At 68.2% G+C, this 22,624-nt stretch overlaps 3 protein-coding genes and 1 long non-coding RNA gene across 8 annotated transcripts; 2 read left to right on the top strand and 2 right to left on the bottom strand.

Annotated features, from left to right (window-relative positions):
- Window positions 1-83: 83 nt before the first annotated feature.
- On the top strand, window positions 84-2,031 carry LOC142598339 (antimicrobial peptide NK-lysin-like). Its single transcript, XM_075736676.1, has 5 exons — window positions 84-471; window positions 855-979; window positions 1,095-1,205; window positions 1,294-1,466; window positions 1,915-2,031. The coding sequence occupies exons 1-4, from the start codon at window positions 432-434 to the stop codon at window positions 1,459-1,461; spliced, it is 444 nt and encodes a 147-aa protein (XP_075592791.1). The 5' UTR covers window positions 84-431; the 3' UTR covers window positions 1,462-1,466; window positions 1,915-2,031.
- A 3,550-nt stretch (window positions 2,032-5,581) lies between these two features.
- Window positions 5,582-13,114, bottom strand: GCK (glucokinase). Of its 5 annotated transcripts, none has more exons than XM_075736672.1 (10): window positions 11,721-13,114; window positions 9,006-9,168; window positions 8,728-8,882; window positions 8,377-8,496; window positions 8,197-8,292; window positions 7,844-7,943; window positions 6,891-7,074; window positions 6,424-6,579; window positions 5,970-6,203; window positions 5,582-5,880 (listed from the first exon to the last, which is right to left on the bottom strand). In XM_075736672.1, the coding sequence occupies exons 1-10, from the start codon at window positions 11,763-11,765 to the stop codon at window positions 5,736-5,738; spliced, it is 1,398 nt and encodes a 465-aa protein (XP_075592787.1). In that variant the 5' UTR covers window positions 11,766-13,114; the 3' UTR covers window positions 5,582-5,735. The 5 variants fall into 5 exon arrangements, 4 of the variants coding, with proteins under 4 accessions (XP_075592787.1, XP_075592788.1, XP_075592786.1 ...); XM_075736673.1 differs by lacking the exon at window positions 11,721-13,114 and adding an exon at window positions 9,858-11,513; XM_075736671.1 differs by lacking the exon at window positions 11,721-13,114 and adding an exon at window positions 9,436-9,837.
- Window positions 13,115-13,519: 405 nt separating this feature from the next.
- On the top strand, window positions 13,520-21,677 carry YKT6 (YKT6 vesicular SNARE protein). Its single transcript, XM_075736414.1, has 8 exons — window positions 13,520-13,653; window positions 15,323-15,445; window positions 17,996-18,078; window positions 18,703-18,803; window positions 19,350-19,454; window positions 19,621-19,686; window positions 20,114-20,215; window positions 20,621-21,677. Exons 2-8 carry the CDS (start codon window positions 15,342-15,344, stop codon window positions 20,654-20,656), a joined length of 597 nt encoding a protein of 198 aa, XP_075592529.1. The 5' UTR covers window positions 13,520-13,653; window positions 15,323-15,341; the 3' UTR covers window positions 20,657-21,677.
- Window positions 15,962-16,343, bottom strand: LOC142598268 (uncharacterized). Its single transcript, XR_012832555.1, has 2 exons — window positions 16,276-16,343; window positions 15,962-16,196 (listed from the first exon to the last, which is right to left on the bottom strand). It is a non-coding gene; the product is annotated as an uncharacterized LOC142598268 (long non-coding RNA).
- Window positions 21,678-22,624: the final 947 nt, after the last annotated feature.

The raw sequence follows: 22,624 nt of genomic DNA, 5'->3' as shown, positions 1-22,624 counted from the left end.
CGGCACCCCCGGGAGGGGATGGAGGCGGCACCGGCACCCCCCGGAGCCCGGGAGGGGATGGAGGCGGCACCGGCACCCCCCGCAGCCCGGGAGCGCCCGGCCCCGCGCCCCCCTCACGGTGCCCCCGCACAGGGCCCGGCCGGGCCGAGGGCTCGGGGCCTCCGGCAGCACCCCGGGGGCTCGGGGGGGTTCCTGGGGCCCGGGCCGCCGCCCCCCCCCCCGGCTCCCCTTCCTGCCGCGGGGGCGGAGGGCGGAGGTGCGAGGGCGGAAGGGGGCTGGCGGGACGGCGCCGCTCCATTTTAAGGGGTGTTGGGGTTTCGGAGGCGCTGAGTGGCGCGGCCGTCCCCGCAGCCCGCGCACCGGGCTATAAAAGCCGTCAGGGTGGGACGCGCCCGCCGTCACCCGCTGTCACCCTCCCGAGCGGGCTCGCCATGGCTGCCGCCTTCCTCTTGGTGCTGGTGGCCGTGAGGGGTAACGGGGGTCCCTCGCGTCCCGCAGCGGTGGGGGGACGGGACCCCAGGGTGGAGGGGACAGCGGGGACGGCAGCCGGGGTGGCAGCCTGCTTGGGGACGGGGTCTGTGTGGGGACCGGGCGATGGCGGGGAGGGGGTCCTCGTGGGGACAGGCAGCTGGGGGCGGCAGGGACAGGGGACGCGTGGGGACAGGGGGATGGTGGGGACGGGAGGACACGGGGACAGGCAGGAGGGACGGCAGGGACGGGGGCTGAGCAGGGTCGAGCACCCGGGGCAGTGGGGAGGGCGTCTGGGCACCCCTGGGGCACACGGGGACCTCGGTGACGGGCAGGCGCTCACCGTCCCCGCGCTCACCGTCCCCGCGCTCACCGTCCCCGCTCAGCGGCGTGGGCCGCGGTCCCCGAGCCCTGCCAGGGCGGCCCCGCGTCCTGGTGCCAGGACGTGGCGACGGCGGTGGAGTGCCGCAGGGAGCAGTACTGCCACGACCTCTGGGACAGCCTGGCCGCGGTGAGCACCAGCCCCGCTGCCCCACGGCCTCAACACCAGCCGTGGGGCAGCCCCCCCCTGCTCGCATCGGGGGACCCCGGCACAGCCCTGAGGGTCTGCGTCGTTCCCCCCGCAGCAGGACGCGGCCGAAGGCGACGCGGAGGCGCCGGGCAAGGGGATTAAGTGCGGCCTGTGCACCAAGATCCTGAAGAAGATCCAGGCGATGGCGGGCGACGACCCCGACGAGGTGAGGGGGCGGCTGGGGGGGCTCGGGGGAGCGGGGCGGGGGTCGGCACCCCACACGCGGCCCCGCTGACGCGGGCCGGTCCTGGCAGGCGGCGGTGGACGCGGCGCTGGGCAAGGCCTGCCGGGCCCTGGGGAAGATGCTGGGCCGCGTCTGCAAGCAGCTGCTGGCTAAGTACCGGGACCAGATCAGCGAGGCGCTGCAGAACCGCGACCAGCCCCGGGACATCTGCGCCACCATCGGCTTCTGCAAGGCCTGAGTCTGGTCAGCACCCGCATCCTGCACCCCGCACCCCGCATCCTGCACCCCGCACCCCTGCATCCTGCACCCCGCACCCCGCGTCCTGCGCCCCGCCCCGCATCCTGCACCCCATGTCCCGTGTCCTGCACCCCGCGCCCCATGTCCTGCACCCCCCACCCCACATCCTGCACCCCGCGCCCTGCGTCCTGCACCCTCTTCCCTGTGTTCTGCACCCCCACCCCACATTTTGCACCCCGCGTCCCGCACTCCACGTCTGCCCCAGGAGTGGGAGGGCACTTGGGGGTCCTGTGCCCCCAGGAGGGAACATCCCTGCAGCTGTGGGTGGGGGTGAGACCCCAAACTGCAGCCTGGAGAGGGGGGGAGGTTGGAAGAGACGCTTTCGCTGGCACCCGAGTTGGGGTGATGGGGTGACGGTGGCCCCCGACCCACCGCTCCTTCCTTGTCTCCACAGCGCTCAGCACCACGGCCGGCCCCGAGTGCCGCCCCCGGAACCCCGAACCCCCCCCCAGCCCCACCTGCCAGCCCGGCCCCCAGCCCCCTCCCCGCGCAATAAAGCATCTCGCCTCAGGCCCCCGTGTCTCTGGGGGGGGCTGTCCCTCGTGTTGGGGACGTGCCAGCTCCAGGGAGCTGCGCGGGGGTGCGAAGCCCAGGCTGGATGGAGCCGCCTCCCTCCCCAGGGCCGCTGCGGACCGACGGACGGGCAAGGTCCCCTCCTGTGGGGGTGTATTTGGCTGGAGCGCGCGGCAGGGGACCCGCTGTCCCCTCAGTCCTCCTTCCCGTCCCCGCGGGTGATGGCGCAGCACCGGGATTTGTAGTCGATGTTCCCCGAGACGTCGGTGGGCGTCACCGTGAACGTCCGCTCCAGCTGCGTGGGGACACGCACCCAGGGGCTGGGACGGGTCCCTGCGAGGTGCCACGCCGGACCGCGGGGACGGGGTCTATGGGGGACACGCGGGGGCCTTGGGGATGGGGTCCCTGTGGGGCACGCGGGGTCTCAGGGATGGGGCCGGGCACTTGGGGACCTTGGGGACAGGGTCTCTGGGGGACACGTGGGGGCTGTGCCCCCCTCCCCACGTCTCCCCGTGGCCAGGCAGAGCCAGACGTCCTGGGCACCCACGTCCCCCTGAGGGTCCGGTTGTCCCCCCCTCCTGCAGGGACACGCGAGGGGACGGCGTGGGCAGGGGCACGGTGACGGTGACGGCCGGGAGAGCCGCCTCACCTCCTCGGGGGAGAATTCACCCGCCTGGGTCAGGAGGAGCCGCTTAAACCTGCGGGAAGAGGGACCGGCCGGGCCCGGAGTCTGCTCCCGTCCCCATCCTGGGGGACACAACGCCTGGCCAGGTGCCCTGAGGGGTCCCCACCGCCCCCCGAGGGGTCCCCCCTGCCCCCCCACTCATCCTTGTTCACGGTGCCGGTGCCAGCGGGGTGGAAGAGCCTGGAGGTGCTGAGGACGGGCTCCTCGGGGTCGGTGCCTGGGGGGTGTTAGGGGGGGTTTGGGGGTGACCCCTGGGGGCGCCGGGGGTGTCGGGGGCATCTCCTCCAGCTCTGCCTCGCTCATGGTCATCTTCCCTGGGGGGACACACGGTGACGGGGCTGCGTGACACCGGGCACAGGGCACAGCCTGGCCCCGGCAGGGCGGCGGTGCCACCGCAGCTCCCTCAGGAGACGGAGCGGTTCCCTCGGCACACCCGGGTGGCCCCCGGCTGTCGCTGCCCCGGGCTGGGCACCGTCACTGTCACCCGCTGGGCACCGTCACCGCCACAGGCACCGTCGCTGCCCCCACCCTTGGCACCGTCGCTGTCCCACGCATCGCCGTCCCCGCCGTCGGCATCACCGCTGCCCCATGCTCGGCACCGCCACCGGCCCACGCTCAGCGCTGTCCCCCGGCGCTGTCACCACCCCGACTCGGTGCCGCAGCTGTCCCCGTCCTGTCCCCACGCGGCGCCTGCCGACCCAGCTGCGAGTCGGCGTCCTCCAGGTCCCCTCGGGGATGGTCCCGTCCTGGTTCTGGTCGACACAGCTGAAGGCCTGGAGCAGAGCCGGGGGGGGGGGCTGAGCACTGGGACCCCCACCCTGGGACCCTGGGACCCCCCCCCCCGGGACCCCCCCACCCTGGGACCCCCCCTCACCCCCCCGTTCGCCCCCCCGGGCCGTGCATGGCCCCCCCCCCGGCTGCCCTGCGGGAGCGGGGTTCAGCCTCAGCCAATCAGGACGCGGGGAATCCCTTTTTGTTTGGCCCTGGCCAATCATTTTGCAGGGAATCCCTTTTTGACCACAGCCAATCAGATCACAGGGAATTGCTTTTGTTTGGCCCTGGCCAATCAGAGTGCAGGGAATCCCTTTTGTTGGGCCCCGGCCAATTGGAACAGAGAGAATCCTGCTGGCTGAGGGTTGCCACCAATCAGAGCTCAGGGATGTCTTTCTAGTGGCAACCAATCAGAACACGGGGAATCCTGCTGGCTGGGGGCTGCAGCCAATCAGAGCAGAAGGGATCCCCTTCCCCTCCTCCAATGAGCTGGGGGGATCCCAGGGCTACACCACCCCCCCCCCCCGGAAGGCCAGACCCCCCCAGTGTCCCCCAGGGCCATGGGGTGACCCCGACACCCGGAGTGACCCCAAACCCCCAGGGTGACCCTGCGCCCCCAGGGTGACCCCAGACCCCCAGGGTGACCCCAACACCCGGAGTGACCCCAGACCCCCAGGGTGACCCCAGACCCCCAGGGTGACCCCAACACCCGGAGTGACCCCAGACCCCCAGGGTGACCCCAGACCCCAGGGTGACCCCAGACCCCCAGAGTGACCCCAGACCCCAGGGTGACCCTGCGCCCCCAGGGTGACCCTGCACCCCCAGGGTGACCCCAGACCCCAGGGTGACCCCAAACCCCCAGGGTGACCCCAGACCCCAGGGTGACCCCAGACCCCCAGGGTGCCCCGTACCATGGGGTGGCCCCAGACCCCAGGGTGACCCCAAACCCCCAGGGTGACCCCAGACCCCAGGGTGACCCCAGACCCCCAGGGTGCCCCGTACCATGGGGTGGCCCCGCACCCCGGTGGCCCCACAGCCCCCGGCTGACTCCAACAGCCCGAGTGGGTCCCAGACCCTGGGGTGTCCCCAGGCCCCCAAAGGGACCCCAATTCCCTGGGGTGCCCCAGGAGGACCCCAACACCTCGGGGTGCCCCCAGACAGACCCCAACACCTTGGGGTGCCCCAGGAGGACCCCAACACCCTGGGGATTTCCCAGACCCCAGAGGACCCCGGCACCCTGGGGTGCCCCCAACTCCCAGAGGGACCCCAAAAACCTGCCCTGGACCCTCTGAGGAACCCAAACACCCTGGGGTACCCCAGAACCCCAGAGGGACCCCAACACCCTGGAGTGCCCCAAGTCCCCCCCCCCACAGCACCCCTACACCCGGGGCCACCCCCCATCCCTGGCACCTGGGGGGGTCCCCGGCTTTTATCCCCCCCCTTATCGCCCCGAGCTAAACCTGGCGCTGCCAGCGGGTGCCAACGCCGCCGGGCTGTGCCGGACACAAGCCGGGCTGGGTGCCCCGGGGGTCACCGGAGGGGGGACGGGGACACTTATTTTCGGCTGCCTGGGATGGAGGCCGAGCCACAGCACTTCTGGGGTGCGCTGGGACCCGCTGGGTGTCGGGGTGCTGCTGCTGGCAGGAGGGGATTTAGCCCTCGGCGGGGGGTCGGTGCCTCCTTTTGGGGGGGTCAGTGCTGGGAGGGGGAGGCTGGGGTGCCCCCAGGTTCTGCCCCCCCCACCCCGTCCCCCCATTGCGGGGACAAAGCTGAAGGGGATCCCCGAGAATTGGTGCCCCGCCGCATCCGGCACAGCTCCGGCGCATCCCAGTCGGTCTCTGCACCCCTGGGGTTCTCCCCGACCCCCACGTACCCCCCAACCCCCCCTGGGCGGGGGGTCACCCCCAGAAAAGGGGCCGGGGGGGTGCAGGGGGGGTCCCGCTCCCTGTGCGGGGAGGACACCGGGGACCGGGGGAGGTGCAGGATGACCCTGGGGTGCCCCACACGCGTGGGGCAGCCCCGTGGGGGGGGAGTCTCCCCACGAACGCGAGGAAGACGAGGAGCTCTCGCCCAAGCGGCCCCGGAGGAGAAGTCCACACAAACCCCGTTTATTGGGGAGCCGGGAGCCGCCTCCGCCGGCGCCAAATCCCTTCCCGCGTCCGTCTCTGCTCCTCGCAGAGCTCTGAGCGGGACCACCGTCCTCCCACCCCCCCATCATCACCCTCATCCTCCCCCCGAGTCCTCTCTCACTGCCCCATCATGCAGGCCATTTTGCAGGCGACGGCCGAGACGAGCGCGGCCCCGCGCCCGCTGCCTTCCTCCGACTGGATGAAGGTGATGTCGCAGCCGGGCGTCAGCTGCCGAACCGTGGCGTGGAAGCGGTCCTTGAAGCTGCCGGAGAGGAAAAAACGGGGTCAAGGCTTGGGGAGGAGGAGGAGGAAGGGGATGGCGGCGGGAGGAAGGCTCCCGGGGATCCGCACCTGGGATGGAGCTTGTAGACGGAGCCGTCGACCCCCACGGTGATTTTGAGGGTCTCCTGGCTCCGGCTTTCCCGCATGCGGTTGATGACGCCGGCCAGCCCGGCCGAGCACATCTGGGCGGCGCGGGTGGAGACGCTCTCGCAGACCATCCGCACGATGTCACAGTCCGTCCCCGAGGGCAGCAGCTCGAAGGCCGTCAGGATGTTGTAGATCTGTTTGCGGTCGCCGGAGTCGCTGGGACGGGGAGAGAGGGGCGCGTCGGTCGGGGGACAGGGGGATGCGGGGACCCCGTGCGGGGCGGTTGCGGAGGGGGGGACGGGGGACGCCGCTGTGGCACAGCCCGGCGCGCCTGGACCGCTGTGGGGTGACGGGACGGAAGACCCCGCTGTGGGGCGACGGAGCGGGCTAGTTTGGGGGCGCCGGCCCCCCCGTCGCGGCCCTGCCAGCACCGTACCTCTCGATCTGCGACACGAAGCGGGTCTCGAAGGTCCCGCGGGTCTTGAGCTTCTCGGAGGCCTCCCCGTTGAAGAGCAGGTTCTCGTCCACCAGCTTCAGCAGCACCAGCCGGACAATCTCCCCCATGTATTTCCCCCCGATGATCTTCTCGTAGCTGGGTGGGGAACACGGCGAGGGGGCGGCCGTCAGGGCCGGGACTTGGGGGCGGAGGGGGACACGCGTCCCACAGCACCCCCTCTTTCCTTCCCCCCCTCCTCCTCGCCGGACGCGTCCCTGCGTGCGGGCACGGCGGCCGGGGCGAAGGACCCCCCCGCGTCGGGGGTACCTGTGACGAGCTGCTCCGGCCTCAGCTGAGCCCAGCGTGGCGCGGGCGGGCGGGGGGAAGGAGAAGGGCGGGCGCAGGGGACGCAGCCGGGGACGGGGACGGGGAATGCCCAGAGGAACTGGCTCTGTCCTATTCCTTACAGTTGCTGACCGGGGTTAAGTGAGGTCTCGTCCACCACGCGGTCGTACTCCAGGAGGAACTCGTCCAGCTCCCCCGAGGCGCCGAAGGCCCCCCACTCCGTGTTGACGCACATCCGCCCCTCGTCGCCCTCCACCAGCTCCACGTTCTGCATCTCCTCCATGTAGCAGGCGTTGCAGCCCGTCCCTGCCAGCGGGAACCGGGGATGGGACCGGGCGGTGGCGGCGTTGGGGGGGGGAACACGCACGGGACAGCGCCGAACCCCAACGTCCCTCCCCGCTGGCTGTGGGGGGCTGCGCTGGGAGCCGCCTGTCCCCGTCCCAGCGTACGGGGCAGCTCAGCCCTCCGGAGCCCCCCGGTCCTTCCCCGCAGCCACCGTGGGGTCCCAGGGGCTCTGGCTGCCGCGTGATGAGGGCAGCCCGGGAGCCGATAAACAGCCTGGCGCCGGCGGCGCGGTGTTTACCCAGGCCGAGGGGACGGTGCGAGCCGGTGCGGAAAGCCCAGATGGCCGCGTGGTCGATGGCACTAAAGATAGCGGGGGTCTGGGCTGCTCCTGAAGGAGCCCACGGGGTTCAAACCACCTCCCGGGCTTCCCGGCACAGCCGGCACCGGCCACCTTCGGTGGGTGCCCACCCAGACGGTGAGATGCCGGAGCCACCGGCAGCCTGGAGAGCGGGTGTCCCTTGGGGACAGACCCATGCTGCGGATCAGCCTCTTTCCACCCCAAAGGTGTCCCTGCCACCGCGCCGGGGCCGGGCGATGCCGTCCAGCGTCCCACCCTCAGGAGACCTCGGCAGGGTGCGGCTGCCACTCCCCTGTCCTCGGCGTGTGGTGTGTCCCCCCCTCCCCGAAAGGACAAGCCCCTGTTCGCAGCGGGGGAGCGTGAGCGGGGCCGTGGGAACGGTGTCCCCCCCCCTCGCCTGCCGCGTGTCCCTGCGGGAAGGGGCCGTCTTACCCACAATCATCCCAACCTCGCACCGGTGATCTTCGTAGTAGCAGGAGATCATCGTGGCCACCGTGTCGTTCACCATCGCCACCACATCCATCTCGAAGTCCTGGAGGGGGGAGAGGGACCGTCGGGGTCTTTGCCGGGGGTCTGGGCCGTCCCACTGCAGGCGGGTCAGGGGTGGGGGGGATCCCCGAGGACAAGGACGCACGCACGCGTTACGCACACGTGTGTGCGCACGCACGGAACGACTTCTCCCAGGGACATGCCGGGCTCCGGCGGCCCCGTCGTGGGGACGGCCAGGGGTGCCGGGGTCTCCCCCCCCGGCCGCGGTACCGGCGCAAACCGTGGGATCATCTCACCCCTCGCCGTTTGATGGCGTCTCTCAGGAGCCCGACCACGTTGTTCCCTTCCGCGCCGGAGGCTTTGAAGCCCTTGGTCCAGTTCAGGAGGATGCCCTGGAGCGAGGGTGAGATGGGGGCTGTGGGTGTAGCCGGGCCTGGGGACCCCCGAGTCCTGGTGCCGCCCGGCTGCCCCCTCACCTTGTCGATGTCCTCGTGCCGCACGGGGAAGGAGAAGGTGAAGCCCAGGGGCAGCTTTTTGTGCTTCATCTGGTGCTTGTCCAGGAAATCGGAGATGCACTCAGAGATGTAGTCGAAGAGCTGGAAGAGAGGAGGTCGAGCCTTCGCCAGGTGCTGCCCCCCACCCTCCCGGCCAGCCGCCGTCCCCACCGCGGATCCCGTGCCACCCCCCCGCCACCCCCCGGCCTCTGCTGGCTGGAGGGACGAGGGACGAACCCGCCGGCGTCCCCACCGAAACGCGGTGCTGCGTGCCCCTGCCCGGCGACGGGGGCTGCGCGGGAGGGGACGGGACGCCGCGCGCGCCCAGCTCACCATCTCGGCCGTCCCCGTCATGGCATCCTCGGGGATGGAGTACATCTGGTGCTTCGTCTTCACCTTCCACTGCCCTTCCTCCCCCTCGCCCACTTTCACCAGCATCACTCGGAAATTGGTGCCGCCGAGGTCCAGCGACAGGAAATCTCCGACCTCTGCAGAGCCGAGGGGGGACACAAAAGGTGACGGGCTCGGCAGGGGGGTCTCGGGCTCGGCGGGGAAGAGGTGACACAGCGAAGGACCGGGAGCGGTGCCCGTCCGGCCCGGCGGCGCCGTACCTGAGCCCTCGGGTGTGGAGCGGACGTAGGTGGGCAGCATTTTGACGGAGGCTTCCTCGTGCGTCTCCAGCTTTAGCCCTCGGTCCATCTCTTTTTGCATCCGGTACATCACCTTCTTCAGGTCCTCCTCCTTCAGCCGGAACTCCGACAGGATCTGCTCCACCTGCGGCGGGACGGACGGGGGATACGGGACCCGGCTGTCCTGAACCGCAATAAATAATCCAAATTTTCCTTCCCCTAGCCCTGGTTTTCCCCACCAGCACGCAGAGACCCTGAACACTTTATCCCATCTCTCTGCCGTCCTGCCTCCAACCTAATGGACACGCTGGGGAACCTGCAGGGCCGGCACGAGCCGCTGCTGGTCCCAAATCCTCTCCCGGCACTGCATGCCAGACGTCCGCCGTCGGCACAGGGGTCCCCGTGCCATCACCTTCCGCCGGTTCATTTTCCATGAGCTCGTCCGGTTGCTTTGAAGCCGGCGCCGTTCCGGCAGGGCTTGGACCAGTGACCCGGCACATCCCCTCCCGCCGAATCCCAGGGTCTTTCCCAGTGAGGAGCGCTTCCAGCGATGCCATTCAGGAGCTCGGCAGCTCCCACCGAGGGTGTGGGACCCCTCCGTGTCTGCCGTGAGGATGCTGCGTCCTCCTCGGTTCCCTGGGAGCCGGGAGCATCCCTCTCCCTGTATCCCCCTGGGAACCGCGGGTAACATTTTCCACTCATCCGACTTTGTACGAGCGGGTCCGAGGGCAGGATATAAAGAGTATTATCAGGAACTGCTCCCTCGCCTCGCTACCAGGGAGAATCGCAGGGCCCACTCGAGGGAAGCGCCTGGCAGGCAGGACCTGTATTTACCCTTTACGTAGCAACCCCGGGCTCCGCCGCCGGCGCAGCCTCCATTAGCCACGGCACGTAATCGGGGGCAGGCAGCCCCGGGCTGTCAGATGGAGCCGGGGGGGAGAGAGCGCTCCACGCTCGGCCAGATGTAGCCGGCGGCATTAGAGGCTCATTAGTCACCGGGATCCGGGCAAGCTTAAAACGCTCCCGCTTGCACTTTTGCCGGCAGACGGATGTTTTCCTCGAGGCTGCTGCCGTTTCCCGATGGGTTTCAGGGTGGGGGGGGCTCTGTAAAAGGCTTTGGGATGTGGTTCGGATAATCCCGGCATCGGGAGAGCGCCCACCGCCTCGGCTCGGCCGCTCGCCCTGACCCCCCCAGTGCATCCCCATAAATGGCCCGGCCCCGAGCGCCGTCCCTCGGCCTCCATCCCCTGAGCGGGGCCTCATCCCAAATATCTCCTTGTCCCGAAAGCTCCTGCCCCACGGAGCCCTCGCGCCGGGGGGGGCCTCAGCGACCAGCCAGGGGGGATCCCGGCACCTCCCTTGCCATCCGCCCCGGCGCCGAAGCCCGGGGGCTCCGTTAACCCGGAACGCCCACGGTGCCGTTAGACAAGACGTGGCTGCACCACGGTGGACATGGCTGTGCCGGGGGACGCTACCGGCCACCCCAGAAAGGGGCCGGGGCAGCCCAGGGCAGCACCGCAGCGAGGTTTGCCGTGACCCTGAGGGTGTTCAGCCCGGGCCGGCTGGAAGAATCCTGCCAGGAGAAGTGCAGAGCTGGATTCAACCATCTTGCCGGAGCCGGCGGCTCGAGGCATTCGGTGCTCTGCGATGCAGAAGCCATCCTGCAGCACTGTTCGGCACGCGAAGGCCAAATTCGCCGTGGCCGGGGGGTCTCCGTCCCTGGGGCTGGCAGCCGAGGATGGCAGCAGAGGGGCCGAGTTTTATTTCTCCAACACATTTTCCGTCTCAGGCTCCGTGTGCCCTGGCTCATCCCTTTTCTTGCCTCCAAAACGGCAGGTTTGGCTCTTCCTCGGTGGGATTCGGCTCTTCCCACGTGACCGAAACCGGCTCTCGGCTTCCCAAGGAAACCGCTCGCTCTGACGCATCCCACAAAGGGGACGAAGCTGGAAACCGCGTGGCCGAAGGCTGCGGTGGCCGGCGATGCCCGACTCTGCCAGCCACGCGCTCCTGCCCCTGACACATGCCGTGTCAGGCTGGTAAATCCCAGTCCGGAGCGGGGAAGCGCCTCGCTGTCCTAGCCCACGTCACGGCGCCGGGAGCTCAATCCATCCGGGAGAGGAGACGGGAGCAGCTGCCCCCAGCGACGTTTGGCCGGGGACGAGCCGGGTGCCGACCTCCGGGTGCTCCGGTGACCACGGTGACGACCAGCCGAAGGGGACGGGCCCCATCTCATCCCGGGGACGGCGGGCTCTTGGCTGGCGGCAAGATGCCGAGGGCGACGTCCCGATGGCGGTGCGGTCCCACACACGCCCCCCGCTCCACCCCGAGTCCTCGGCGGCATGGGGACCCCCGGGCTCAGATCCGCACCGTGCTGAGACGCGGTGTGCCAAAACACAGAGCCCCGGCTTACGGCGCCGGGTGCCCTCGCCAGAGCGCGCCGGGGGGTGACCTTGGGGACTGGGACCCCCCTGGGCATGTTGGGGCGGGCTCCGGGCCGCCAGCTGGCGTCCTCCCCACCAGCCGTCCTCCCCTCCTGGCTACCTCCGTCCCCACGCAGCGGGGAGATGCCCGCGGCGCCCGGCTGCTCGCTGCAGGGATGGCCCGGGGGGGGATCCGCGCCACCCCCCACGCTCGCCGGGTGCCCCCCACCCCGTCTCCCTGCCAGCCCCCCAGGGATCGCCCCGTCGGCGGCCTCACCTTCTCCTTCCTGCCGCTCTCCATCCTGGCTCGGTGATCCAGCATGGGGGCAGCCGTCGGGGCGGGGTGGGCTGCGGGCCGAGCCGTCCCCCCCCAGACCCCCGGGCACCCCGCCGCCGTGCCTGGCCCGGGCAGCGAGCCCCCTTCCCCGTCCCGGCAGTGGTCCGGCCGGCGCTGGGCTGCTCCGTCCCTCGCTGCGCCGGGGGATGCTCCACTTTCGCCACTTTATCTCATCCGACGCCCGGCGGCGGCCGCCTCCTCTCCAGCGCCCGCTGAGGGGGGGGGTCTCGACCTTCCCCCCCCCCCCGGCCTCCAGACCCTCAAGCAGAGGGGCAGGGAGAGGGGCCCGGCGCCCCGGTGGGTTCAGCCCTCTCGCCCCGCATCCTTCGTGCCGGGGGGGACGCGGCTCCCGCTCTTCTCGATCGCTTCCTTTCACCAGTAAATTTATTTCCCGGCGCGCCGGATGGTTTTCAGGGGTCGCGAGCCCACCCCGGCGGGTTCCTACAGCCAGCGGGGAAGTCCCGGCGTAGCGGCGAGACTCGGCCGGGACCCCTCCCCGCCGGGGGCCGCTGGCCCCGTCACGCGAAGCACCACGCCCCGGGCCACCCGTGTCCCCGCTCCAGTTGTCATATCAACGGCTCGATGTCCTGGCGGCGGTGGCAAGCACTCCACCGGACGGCTTAGCAACCTGGCACGCTCCCATGGAGACCGTGCCGGGCCGGAGGAGCCGGTGGCTCGATGACAAAGGTTACGGCCGCCCGGCGAGGGGCGAAGGCGACTGGGAAGTGCTCCGTGCCCCCAGGATGGGAAAAGCTCCGGCGATGCCGGGATGGACGCCGGGCGCTGCGGCAGACCGTGGCCGGCCGCCGGTTTTTGGGGGACGGGGACGTGGCGATCCCCTCCTTGTCACCGGATTGGTGCCGTCAGCCAAGCGTTGGGGGCACCTGGGGAAACGCCGGCTCACGGGGGTCCCGATGGGCATGGGGATGCTCCCGGCCATGGGCGGACCCCAAAACCTCCCGGTGTCGGCCCGCGGCTGTGTCCCCTCGGACACGGAGCCGGGAGGGAGAAGGAAGGGTCCCCGCAGAGCCTGGACGGGCGCCGGGGGGGGCTGGCAGCCCCATGGGGCAACGAGGGCCCGGGGAGGGCAGAGGGTTTGGGGTGTCACAGCAGGGCCCGGGGGGGGGGCACAGGGGCACCCCACAGCGCTTCGTCCCCACCCTGCTCCTGGCCCTGGGGGCACCCGTGGGGCAGGGGAGGGCTCATCCCTGCCCCCGTGATGGGTGCCCACCCCTAGCGAGGGGTCCTCACCCCACAGGGGGGGCTGAAACTCGGGGGGACACCCGGTGAGCGGGCCCCCACCCTATGGGGAGAGGCCAGCCCCACAGAAGGGTCCCACCTGTGGGCAGAACAGCCCCACAGGGGACAGGCCAGCCCCACGGAGAGGCCCAGCCCCACGGACGGGCCCAGCCCCATGGAGAGGCCCACGCAGCCCCACAGGCGACCGGCCCAGCCCCACGGATGGGCCCTGCCCCACAGCAGACAGGCCCAGCCCCACGGACAGGCCCCGCCCCCAGGGACAGGCCCCGCCCCCACGGACAGGCCCCGCCCCCCGCAAAGGACGCCGGGATAGAGCGCCCCCCGCTGGAGGTGCTGCGGAAAAAGCCCCGCCCCATGGCGCCAGCACGGCGCTGATTGGCCGTCCAGCTGGGAGGTGGCCCGCGAGCGGCGGTGGGCGAGGCCGGAAGGAGAGACAGGCGCTTATTGGTCAAGAGGCCGAGGGGGCGGGGCGGAGTCGGCGCGTGCGCAGAGCGGGCGAGGCCCCGTGGCAGTTGCCTGGGGTCGGTGTCACTTCCGGCCGCTCGGGTTCTGCTTCCGGGTCGTTCCTTCCCCCGTCGGCCGCCGCCTCCTCCAGCCGCTTCGGGAGCCGCCGGTACCGCGGGGGGCCGGGCCGGGCCGGGCCGGGGGAGATCGGGGCTCTACTGGGTCCGGGTTGTACTGGGTCCGGGTTGTACTGGGTCCGGGTTGTACTGGGGTCCGGGTTGTACTGGGGTCCGGGTTATACTGGGGTCCGGGTTATACTGGGGTCCGGGTTATACTGGGATGGGGTCCGGGTTGTACTGGGGTGGGGTCCGGGTTGTACTGGGGTCCGGGTTATACTGGGGTCCGGGTTATACTGGGGTGGGGTCCGGGTTATACTGGGGTCCGGGTTGTACTGGGGTCCGGGTTATACTGGGGGCTGGGTTATACTGGGGTCCGGGTTGTACTGGGGTCCGGGTTGTACTGGGGTCCGGGTTATACTGGGGTCCGGGTTATACTGGGGTCGGGGTTATACTGGGGTCGGGGTTATACTGGGGTCGGGGTTATACTGGGATGGGGTCCGGGTTATACTGGGGTCCGGGTTATACTGGGGTCCGGGTTATACTGGGGTCCGGGTTATACTGGGGTGGGGTCCGGGTTGTACTGGGGTCCGGGTTGTACTGGGGTCCGGGTTATACTGGGGTCCGGGTTGTACTGGGGTGGGGTCCGGGTTGTACTGGGGTGGGGTCCGGGTTATACTGGGGTCGGGGTTATACTGGGGTCGGGGTTATACTGGGATGGGGTCCGGGTTATACTGGGGTCCGGGTTATACTGGGGTCCGGGTTATACTGGGATGGGGTCCGGGTTGTACTGGGGTCCGGGTTGTACTGGGGTCCGGGTTATACTGGGGTCCGGGTTGTACTGGGGTGGGGTCCGGGTTATACTGGGGTCCGGGTTATACTGGGGTCCGGGTTATACTGGGGTCCGGGTTATACTGGGGTCGGGGTTATACTGGGGTCGGGGTTATACTGGGATGGGGTCCGGGTTATACTGGGGTCCGGGTTATACTGGGGTCCGGGTTATACTGGGGTCCGGGTTATACTGGGATGGGGTCCGGGTTGTACTGGGGTCCGGGTTATACTGGGGTCCGGGTTATACTGGGGTCCGGGTTATACTGGGGTCCGGGTTATACTGGGGTCGGGGTTATACTGGGGTCGGGGTTATACTGGGATGGGGTCCGGGTTATACTGGGGTCCGGGTTATACTGGGGTCCGGGTTATACTGGGGTCCGGGTTATACTGGGATGGGGTCCGGGTTGTACTGGGGTGGGGTCCGGGTTATACTGGGGTGGGGTCCGGGTTGTACTGGGGTGGGGTCCGGGTTGTACTGGGGTGGGGGCCGGGTTGTACTGGGGTGGGGTCCGGGTTATACCGGGGTCCGGGTTATACCGGGGGCTGGGTTATACTGCGATGGGGGCCGGGTCGTACTGGGATGGGGGCTGGGCCAGCGGAGGGCAGGGGGGTTCAGACCCGGGCGGGGGGTCGGTGCCGGGTCCCGGCTGAGGGCACCAGGACGTGGGGGAGGCGGGGGATGGGGGGTCGGGGTGGGCTCTGGGGGTGTCGGGCAGGCGAGCGCAGGCTGCCTGGGGCCGGCGTCTGAAGGACGGAGGTTTGGGGGAGGCGGGGGGACCCCCGGCCACAGGGGTGGGAGGAGGGGGCCCGGTGAGGCCCGGGCGCTGTGGGGAGGGGCTCCGAGCCCCCCCGGCCCCCGTCTCACCCCCCGGGTTTCCTTCCTCCGCCCAGGGCAGCGGGAGACGCCACGATGAGGCTGTACAGCCTAAGTGTCCTTTACAAAGGTGACCCCAAAGTGCGTTTGCTGAAAGCCGCCTACGACGTCTCCACCTTCAACTTCTTCCAGAGGTCCAGGTGGGTGCCTGGAGCTGCGGATCCTCCCGAGGGAGATCCAGGGCAGGGGGGGAATCTCCCCTCTGCGCTGCAGGGCTGGGCCGTGGCTCAGGCAGGACCTCGGGGAGAGGAAGTAGAAGCTTTTGGGGGGGGGATTTCTTCCCTGTTCTGCTCCTGCGTCGCTGGGTACGCGGTGGCGGCGGTAATAGGCTCCTCCTAAGGGATAAACCCCCCGGAGATCCCCTCCCGTGGGGAGCCGTCACCCTGCGTGTGTGATTCAACACTGCAAAATCCCCTTGGAGCGATCTGTCGGCCTCAGGACCAGGGCGAAACCAGTCGGGGCTGGCAACAGGACGTTAGATTTGGGTTGGTAAATCTTCCGCCGTAGCCAAGCAATAAAATCTGGGTGCAGGGAAACACCCCGAGCGCTCGGGTCGGCTCCAGCGAGTGCCTAACCCCGGTAGTCACGGCAGCTCCTGGGGCGTGAGGCGCGAGTGGGAGGAGGTTTGTCTCCGTGTCAGGCTAACGAGGCTTGCGTCACCCTCTGGTGTCTTTTATTTAGTTCGTTTGGTCTAATCTCGAACGTTTCCCAGCCCGTAAACCTCCGCTCGGGTTATTCGGACGGCTCCGGGTGAGCCGGGTTAGCCCTAAGCACTGAGCCGGGCTCCCGGCTGTCCCGCTGCCCGCCCCGTGCCTCGCACAGGGATCACGGAGCTCTCGGCAGCTGCCCTTGGGCTTGGAGCTGAGGGGAGCTCCCAAAAGCCTCTCAAAGCTGGAAAATACAGCGGGTGCCTGTTGGGAAACGGCTCGTTTCCCGGTCCCAGACGATAAAGGTTTTAGGAAATACTCACCTACGGGACTCGAATTTTCCGTGCTCCGTCCCTGCCACGATTTTATGGAGCCTGGAGCACGTTTGGTTCTGCAGTTCCAGTGATAAAGGGAAAATGCCCGAGTAAGATCGTCTCAAATAATGCTTTCTTAGCCAAATATGTGAGAGGGATAAAGGAGCTGTGCCAGCAGAGCCAACGCACGCGCTCCAGGACGGATTCCGGCGGGTGAAGTAATCTCTTAAAAACCCGAATCGCTTCGTAGTCGCAGCTCTGTTTTCCAGATCCACAGAAAATTCCCTGCGTGGTTTTGCCGTCGGCTACGGCTGAAAGAGCCGCTTCCCCGGCAGCGGGCTGTTTCTTTGCTTAAAAAAAAAAAAAGTCTTGGCTTTCTGGGAACAGCGGTGCCTTTTGTGGGTGATGAGGGGGTGTCGGTGCTCGTTAGTCTCGCCGCTTTGCTCTGGTGGCTCCTCCTTGTCCTGAGCTGGTTCCTGCTCGGAGGGACGGCTTGCGCCTCGGCGCCTGCGAGAGGGCGGTATTTGAGGTTCGATTAACCTAAGTTTGGGTTCGAAACGCCGCGTGTACGTTTTTGGAGGCTGCAGAGTTACCAGAGAGTTGAGTTTGGGGTTTGAAGCTGGGATAAACCAGATTTTATTCTGGTTCCCGGGAGCCGTGAGAACCTGCCGGGCAGGAGGACGGGGCCGGCCTGGCCGTGCCGATGCGCGGTGTTTGCTGCCAAATCTCCGCCAAGTAATTCGGGAGGGAATGAGGTCTTCGGTGGCTGATTCCTCCGGGAATACTGTGAAATACTGGAATTGCGACGGCGGGGGCTGCAGCTGCCGGCAGACCCCCGGATCAGGAGGAACGTGTCGCTCCGCTGTTTCTGCTGAAGTCGGATGTTAAGAAAACTTTGAGCCGGTCTTTTCTCCGCAGCGCCTGGAAACCCGACGGTGCGGAGTCTCGGCCGAGCCGGCGTCTGATCGCGTGTTGTCCGGTCTGGGAGAAATGCAGAACCCCCCCCACCAAAAAACCCCCCAAAACCCCAATCCTAAAGAATAAGTAAACTGTGAGAGACAAATCCCCGTTCTGGAGTTACTTCCAGTGAGGAAACCGCGGCCTGTGCCGCGCCGGTGCTCGTTGGTGTTTTGTCGGTGCCGCGTCACGTGAAGCTCCCGAGCGGGAGCTGTCGGTGGGGGGTGTTGGAGCAAACTCTGCAGCCTGAGCTCTGACGGGGTTCCCTGCCTGGAACTTTCCAGCTGAACTGCAGAATTTGTCGCCTCACGCGTCCGTTAATCCCGGCATGGCCAGGACAGTGTGTGTTGGGAACAGATTTATTTTGCGCTTGCTTGTGATTTTTGACCTGTTGGGTTTTGTTTTTTTTTTACTGTGGGGTGAAGAGGAGGGTTTACGCGAGAAGCCTGTTTGGCAGGACTCGAGTCTGGGCTCGGGAATGTTTTCCAGACTTAGAGCGAGTCTGGCTTAAGGATGTTCCTTAATTTTGCCTCAGAGCGGTCGGTAGCTGAGGTGTGTTTGAGATCTGCGGTTCGACAGAGCTTTACTTGCTGCTCAGTCACCAAAAAACCAAGTTCACCCCACGGACGCGAGTCCCTCCCCTGATTTCAGTCCACCCGAAACGCCGGGGACCTGCGGGACGGATGATTTTCCCCCGTGGTCACCGCGCCGGCGCCTCCGGTAGCTCTCTGTGCCGCACGCGGACTCGAGCGCCATCGCTTCGTGTTTGCAGCGTGCAGGAATTCATGACCTTCACGAGCCAGCTGATCGTGGAGCGCTCGGAGCTGGGCAGCAGAGCCTCTGTCAAGGAGCAAGGTAAGAGGATAACGCGGGGGCAGCGAGCGCGGCCGCGCGGCCTTCGGTCCCTGTCGGTTTGTGGTTAAAAAAGACGAGATCTCACGAGTAACGCTGAAGGCGCGAGGCGGCTGAGCGGGCCGAGAGCCCAGCCCGCCCCGTGAGAAGGGTCAGCTACGGTGCCTTCCCCTCTCCCTCGAGCTCTGCCGTGCGAGTTGGGGCTCCGTACCCCGATCTCTGGCCTCGTCTCCAGCCCCCACGTGTCTCCCGAGCCCTGGGACGCGCAGGGTGCGGCCTCGGTGATGACGCTGCTGGCTTGCGGCGGGTTGTTATTATTAAAATCAGGCTGAGCGCTTCCCCCTCTGTGTTTTGTTTAACTCTGGCCGTACCTGCTGCCCTGGAAGGTTGGCGTCCTCTCCCGCACCGCGTGGCCGGGCTGCGGTAACCTGCTGCGGCCCAATTTGGGGCCGATTTGAGCCCTTCCCGCTCTCCTGATGACATCACGTGAAATACGGTCGCTGAATGAAACCTTCCGGGGCAATTCGTGGGTCGGGAAGGAACTGCTGGGGCCGGGTGGGAGGCGGGGAGCACTGGGGGAAGCTCCGGACCTTCCCGCTGCCTCTCTGACGCGAATTCTCTGCCCAGAGTACCTCTGCCACGTCTACGTGCGGAACGACGGGCTGGCCGGAGTGGTGATTGCAGATAACGAGTATCCGCAGCGGGTTTGCTTCACCTTGCTGGACAAGGTGAGCGCAAGGGCTGGGAGCGGCTCCGGAGGCGACGGTCTGCGGCGAGGCCTCTCTGGGGAGCTCCTCCAGATCCGCTGCTCGCCCTCTGACGAGGAAACGACCCTCCTGCTCGTTAGCTGGGGGGACGTCAGCGCTGAGCTGAGCAGGATCCGGCCAACCCAAAACTTCCAGGCCGTGCAGCGACTCGGCTTCGCCTGCTCAGACTTAGCGCCAGCTCCACCGTGCTGCCAGCCCAGGCAAACGCCCCGTCTTGGGTTTTATGCGGGAAAACCAGGTGCAGCCGCGCTCCCGGCGTTGCCGAAAACCGGTGATGACTTGTCTGGCCGCCCTGGCAGGGCACAGGGTGCTGGGGTTGGTTGGGGACAGTCACCCCTACCCGGCATGGGCACTGCCCGAGGAAGTGGAGTTCTGTCTCTTCACTCAAGTTTGTTCAAAAGGGGACGAGGAGGAGGAGAAAAATCTCCTTTTCCAAGGAGAAAATCAAATCCCTTCCGGCCGCCGCGGAGCTGCCAGGCAGTAAGTGCCCGTGTCCTCGTGTCACAGGTGCTGGATGAATTCTCCAGGCAGGTCAGCAAAATAGACTGGCCCTCGGGCTCCCCAGCGACCATCGGCTACGCGGCCTTGGACGGTTACCTCAGTAAATACCAGGTATGGCCCCCGGCACCCCGCGGGTCTCGCGCAGAGGCCAGGAAACGTTCCCCGCGGCCCCGCGTCTGCAGGTGGGAGCGCGGGTGACGCCCCGGTGCTTGCCGGGACGCCGGTGCTGCAGTGCCGTGGCCCGGGGGACGCCGACGCCGTGTTGTTTCTCTCCGAGAACCCCCGCGATGCCGACCCGATGACCAGAGTGCAGGCGGAGCTGGACGAGACCAAAATCATCCTGGTGAGGAGGACGCCGGGGGCCTTTCGGGGGGCCGGGGTGCGGGGCGTCCGTTCTGCCTTCTCCATTCCCCGGTGGCGTTCCCGGTGCTGTGGGACCTTCCTCCCCCTTCCCTCCCGGCCCCTCCAGGCTGGCCCAGCGCAGGCACGGGGACGTCGCCCCCCCTCCGGACCACGCTCCCTTCCCTGCGCGGTGTCACGTCGTCCCCTTCGAGTGACCCACGTGTGCTGCCGCCTTCCCCGGGGGCTCTTCTCGACTTTCCCGTCGGCACCGGGGCTGGGATTGCTCCCTTCCCTGCGGCGGAGCCAGGGTGGCCGTGGGAAGGCAGAGGCTCCTCCCCTGGTTGGGGACGCGGTGGCACCCCCATCTTCTGCCCGGGGAGGGCCCTGGGGTGCCGGCACCGCGAGTCAGTGCCGGATTCTTTTGGCAGCACAACACCATGGAGTCACTGCTGGAGCGAGGGGAGAAGCTGGACGACTTGGTCTCCAAATCGGAGGTGTTGGGGGCGCAGTCCAAGGCCTTCTACAAAACCGTGAGTGCGGCTTTTCGCCCCGGCGGGGGGTCACCCCCACCCACGGAGCCGGGGACGGGCTGGGGAAGGGCAGAACGAACCCCCGGGGCGGTGATGTGGGGGCCGGGCGAGGATCGCTGTCCGCCGGTGGGGCTGCTTCGGTTGCCCGGAGCTCCGCGGTCCCTTGCCCGGGCCATCCTGTGCCCTGCGCCTGGCCGAGGGTGACGCCGATCCCGGCTACGGCGGTTCCTGGTGTGGGCTCCGGCTCAGGGGGTCGGATCTGTGCCGTGAGCCTTCGGCGCGGGGCAGCCGCCTTCGTGGCCGCCTCCGGCGGGAGGAGGGCTGTGCAGACCCCTTGGGCGGCTCTGGGCACCCCCGGGGAGCTGCAGCCGACGTCACTGCCGCCGCTTTTCCTTCTCTTCCCAGGCCCGAAAGCAGAATTCCTGCTGTGAAATCATGTGACGCGGAGCCCGGGGTCTCCTGCTCCGGACCACCAGGCCTTCGCTCCCCTTCGGACCTCAGCCAGGACAGAGAGCAGAAGCCCAGGGGGGGTTCCCGGGCCTGGGCTGCGCTGCGGCGGCCGCGGCTGGGTGTCCTCGGTGCCGTGGGTTTACCTGACTTTTTTTTTTTCATCTTGAGGGGCTGCCGGCACCCCACGGGGTGGTGGTGGGGGGGGAGTGTCGGAGCCCCCCCTGCCCTCGCTTTTCCCGAGGGCGGCTGGGACCACGGGGCGCCCGGCCGCGCACCCTCCCCTGCCTTGCCAGCCGTAACACTAGCCAACGCCTCAGCACGCCGGCGCTGCCGCCTGGCCGGAGAGGAACCGGGGCTGCGTGGGGGAGCTGGGGGGGTCTTTATGTATTTGTGTCCTGAGAGCGAGCCCGGGGCGGGGGGGACAGGAGAGGGCCGGGAAGGGAGGGAGAGGCGCCTTGGGCACGGCGGGGGGGATGCTGGTTGCCGCGTTGGGGCCCGGTGCCTCCCCGGGCAGCTTTTCCCTGCGGTGAGCTGGGATCCCCCGCCTGGGGAAGGGCGATGGGGGGGGGGGGGTGTCACCCCCGGACCCCTTTGGCAGTGGTGTGGGCAAGAGCCGAGCTGGGACAGGGTGGGCTCGGGTGCCCCCCGGCTGGCTGGGGGGGGTGTCTGTTCCCCGCTGCTGGGGATGTGTCTGAGCCCCCCCCCCCCTTCCCAGCTGCCTGGGGGGGAGAGGGAAGCTGGGGCGGCGCGGGGGGCGGCTGGACCCCAGTGCTGGGGGGGGGGGGGGGCTCGCCTGGCTTCCCCGTGGCTTGGAGCCCCCCCTCCCCTGCTCCCGTCAGCCTGGGGGGGCTCAGCACCCGCCGGGCACCCCGCAGCCCTCGCTGCCTCCTTTTCCTCCTCCTTCAGAAGGGCAAAAGCTTTCGCTCGAGATTGTATCGTGATCGGTGTTGCCTTTCGTTTCTGTGCCGCTGGCCGCACCGGCCGGGCGGGGATAAAGTTGTCTTTGACGGTTGTACCCGGTTCCGACTGTTTGCGCCTTCCTGGGGTGGGAATCGGGCCCGGGGCCAGCACGACCACGGGGCATCCCTGTGGGCTCCGGGGTGAACCGGCGGGTACGGATGCACTCGGCCTGCTCCCTCTACCTTTTTTTTTTGGTTTTGGGGTTTTTTTTTTCCTTTTTTTTGGGGGGAGTGGGTGGTCAGTTGTTTTTCCTCATAATTTATTTGCAGTTTTCCCGAGACAAAAACGAAATCAGAGTCATCTTTTACACTTACAAGGCTCAGAAAGAAAAGACGAAGGGGTTGGGGGGGGGGGGGGGAAGGGAGGGGGGATATGCCGGGGGTTGGGGACGGAAAAAGAATGAGAGAAAAGGGGAGGAAGAAGAGAAAAATTTGGCAACGATCCACCAGCATTCATGGGACAGTAACAGCTCAGCTCAGCTCCTCGACATACAGCGTTAGCGCCCGAGGTTTGCTCCCGCGCAAAGGGCATGCAGAAAGAAATCATAACAATTAAAAAAAAACCAAAATAAAATATCCCCCGGCCCTCCCACCCCGCACATACCCCCCCCCCCCCCCCCCAGCCAAAACCAGCCCCCAGCAACACACGGCGCCTCCGGGCACGGAGATGGAGGAAGGGGGAACCCCGGGGAACGTGGGGTGATGCCTCCTTGGGGGTGTCGGGGGGAGTCGGGGTCCCCCCAGCGCTGGTGGGGGGAAGGGGGGGGCGGGAGGGGAGCGAACACCCTCGGCCGGAGCCGGGAGCGCTGCCCGGTACCCCTGTGCCGTGGGGGGAGCGGCGGAGGGGGCCCCCCCCCCCCGGCAGAGCAGCCTGTGCCCCCTAAGAGACCCGTTCTCTTAGTCTAAAGTGCTTTCGATGCTGCGTCAGTGCTGGCTGGATCGCCCCGAGCCCCCCGCCCCGCCGCCTTGTGCCGCAGCCCCCCCCGGCCGCCCCCCCCTT

The sequence above is a fragment of the Balearica regulorum genome, chromosome 27, assembly GCF_011004875.1.
Source record: "Balearica regulorum gibbericeps isolate bBalReg1 chromosome 27, bBalReg1.pri, whole genome shotgun sequence".
NCBI classification, from domain to species: Eukaryota; Metazoa; Chordata; class Aves; order Gruiformes; family Gruidae; genus Balearica; species Balearica regulorum.
This window is presented reverse-complemented; position numbering and strand designations above follow the sequence as displayed.

Excerpts from the sequence above, each read along its gene's own strand:
- LOC142598339 (XM_075736676.1), top strand. The coding sequence starts at position 432 with ATGGCTGCCGCCTTCCTCTTGGTGCTGGTGGCCGTGAGGG. Across the intron at positions 980-1,094 it reads TCTGGGACAGCCTGGCCGCG|CAGGACGCGGCCGAAGGCGA; the intron begins GTGAGCACCAGC and ends TTCCCCCCGCAG. Across the intron at positions 1,206-1,293 it reads CGGGCGACGACCCCGACGAG|GCGGCGGTGGACGCGGCGCT; the intron begins GTGAGGGGGCGG and ends CGGTCCTGGCAG.
- GCK (XM_075736671.1), bottom strand. The coding sequence starts at position 9,714 with ATGTTACCCGCGGTTCCCAGGGGGATACAGGGAGAGGGATGCTCCCGG. Across the intron at positions 7,944-8,196 it reads ACGCCATCAAACGGCGAGGG|GACTTCGAGATGGATGTGGT; the intron begins GTGAGATGATCC and ends TCCCCCCTCCAG. Across the intron at positions 6,204-6,423 it reads TTCGTGTCGCAGATCGAGAG|CGACTCCGGCGACCGCAAAC; the intron begins GTACGGTGCTGG and ends TCCCCGTCCCAG.
- YKT6 (XM_075736414.1), top strand. The coding sequence starts at position 15,342 with ATGAGGCTGTACAGCCTAAGTGTCCTTTACAAAGGTGACCCCAAAGTG. Across the intron at positions 18,804-19,349 it reads GCTTCACCTTGCTGGACAAG|GTGCTGGATGAATTCTCCAG; the intron begins GTGAGCGCAAGG and ends CTCGTGTCACAG. Across the intron at positions 19,687-20,113 it reads ACGAGACCAAAATCATCCTG|CACAACACCATGGAGTCACT; the intron begins GTGAGGAGGACG and ends TTCTTTTGGCAG.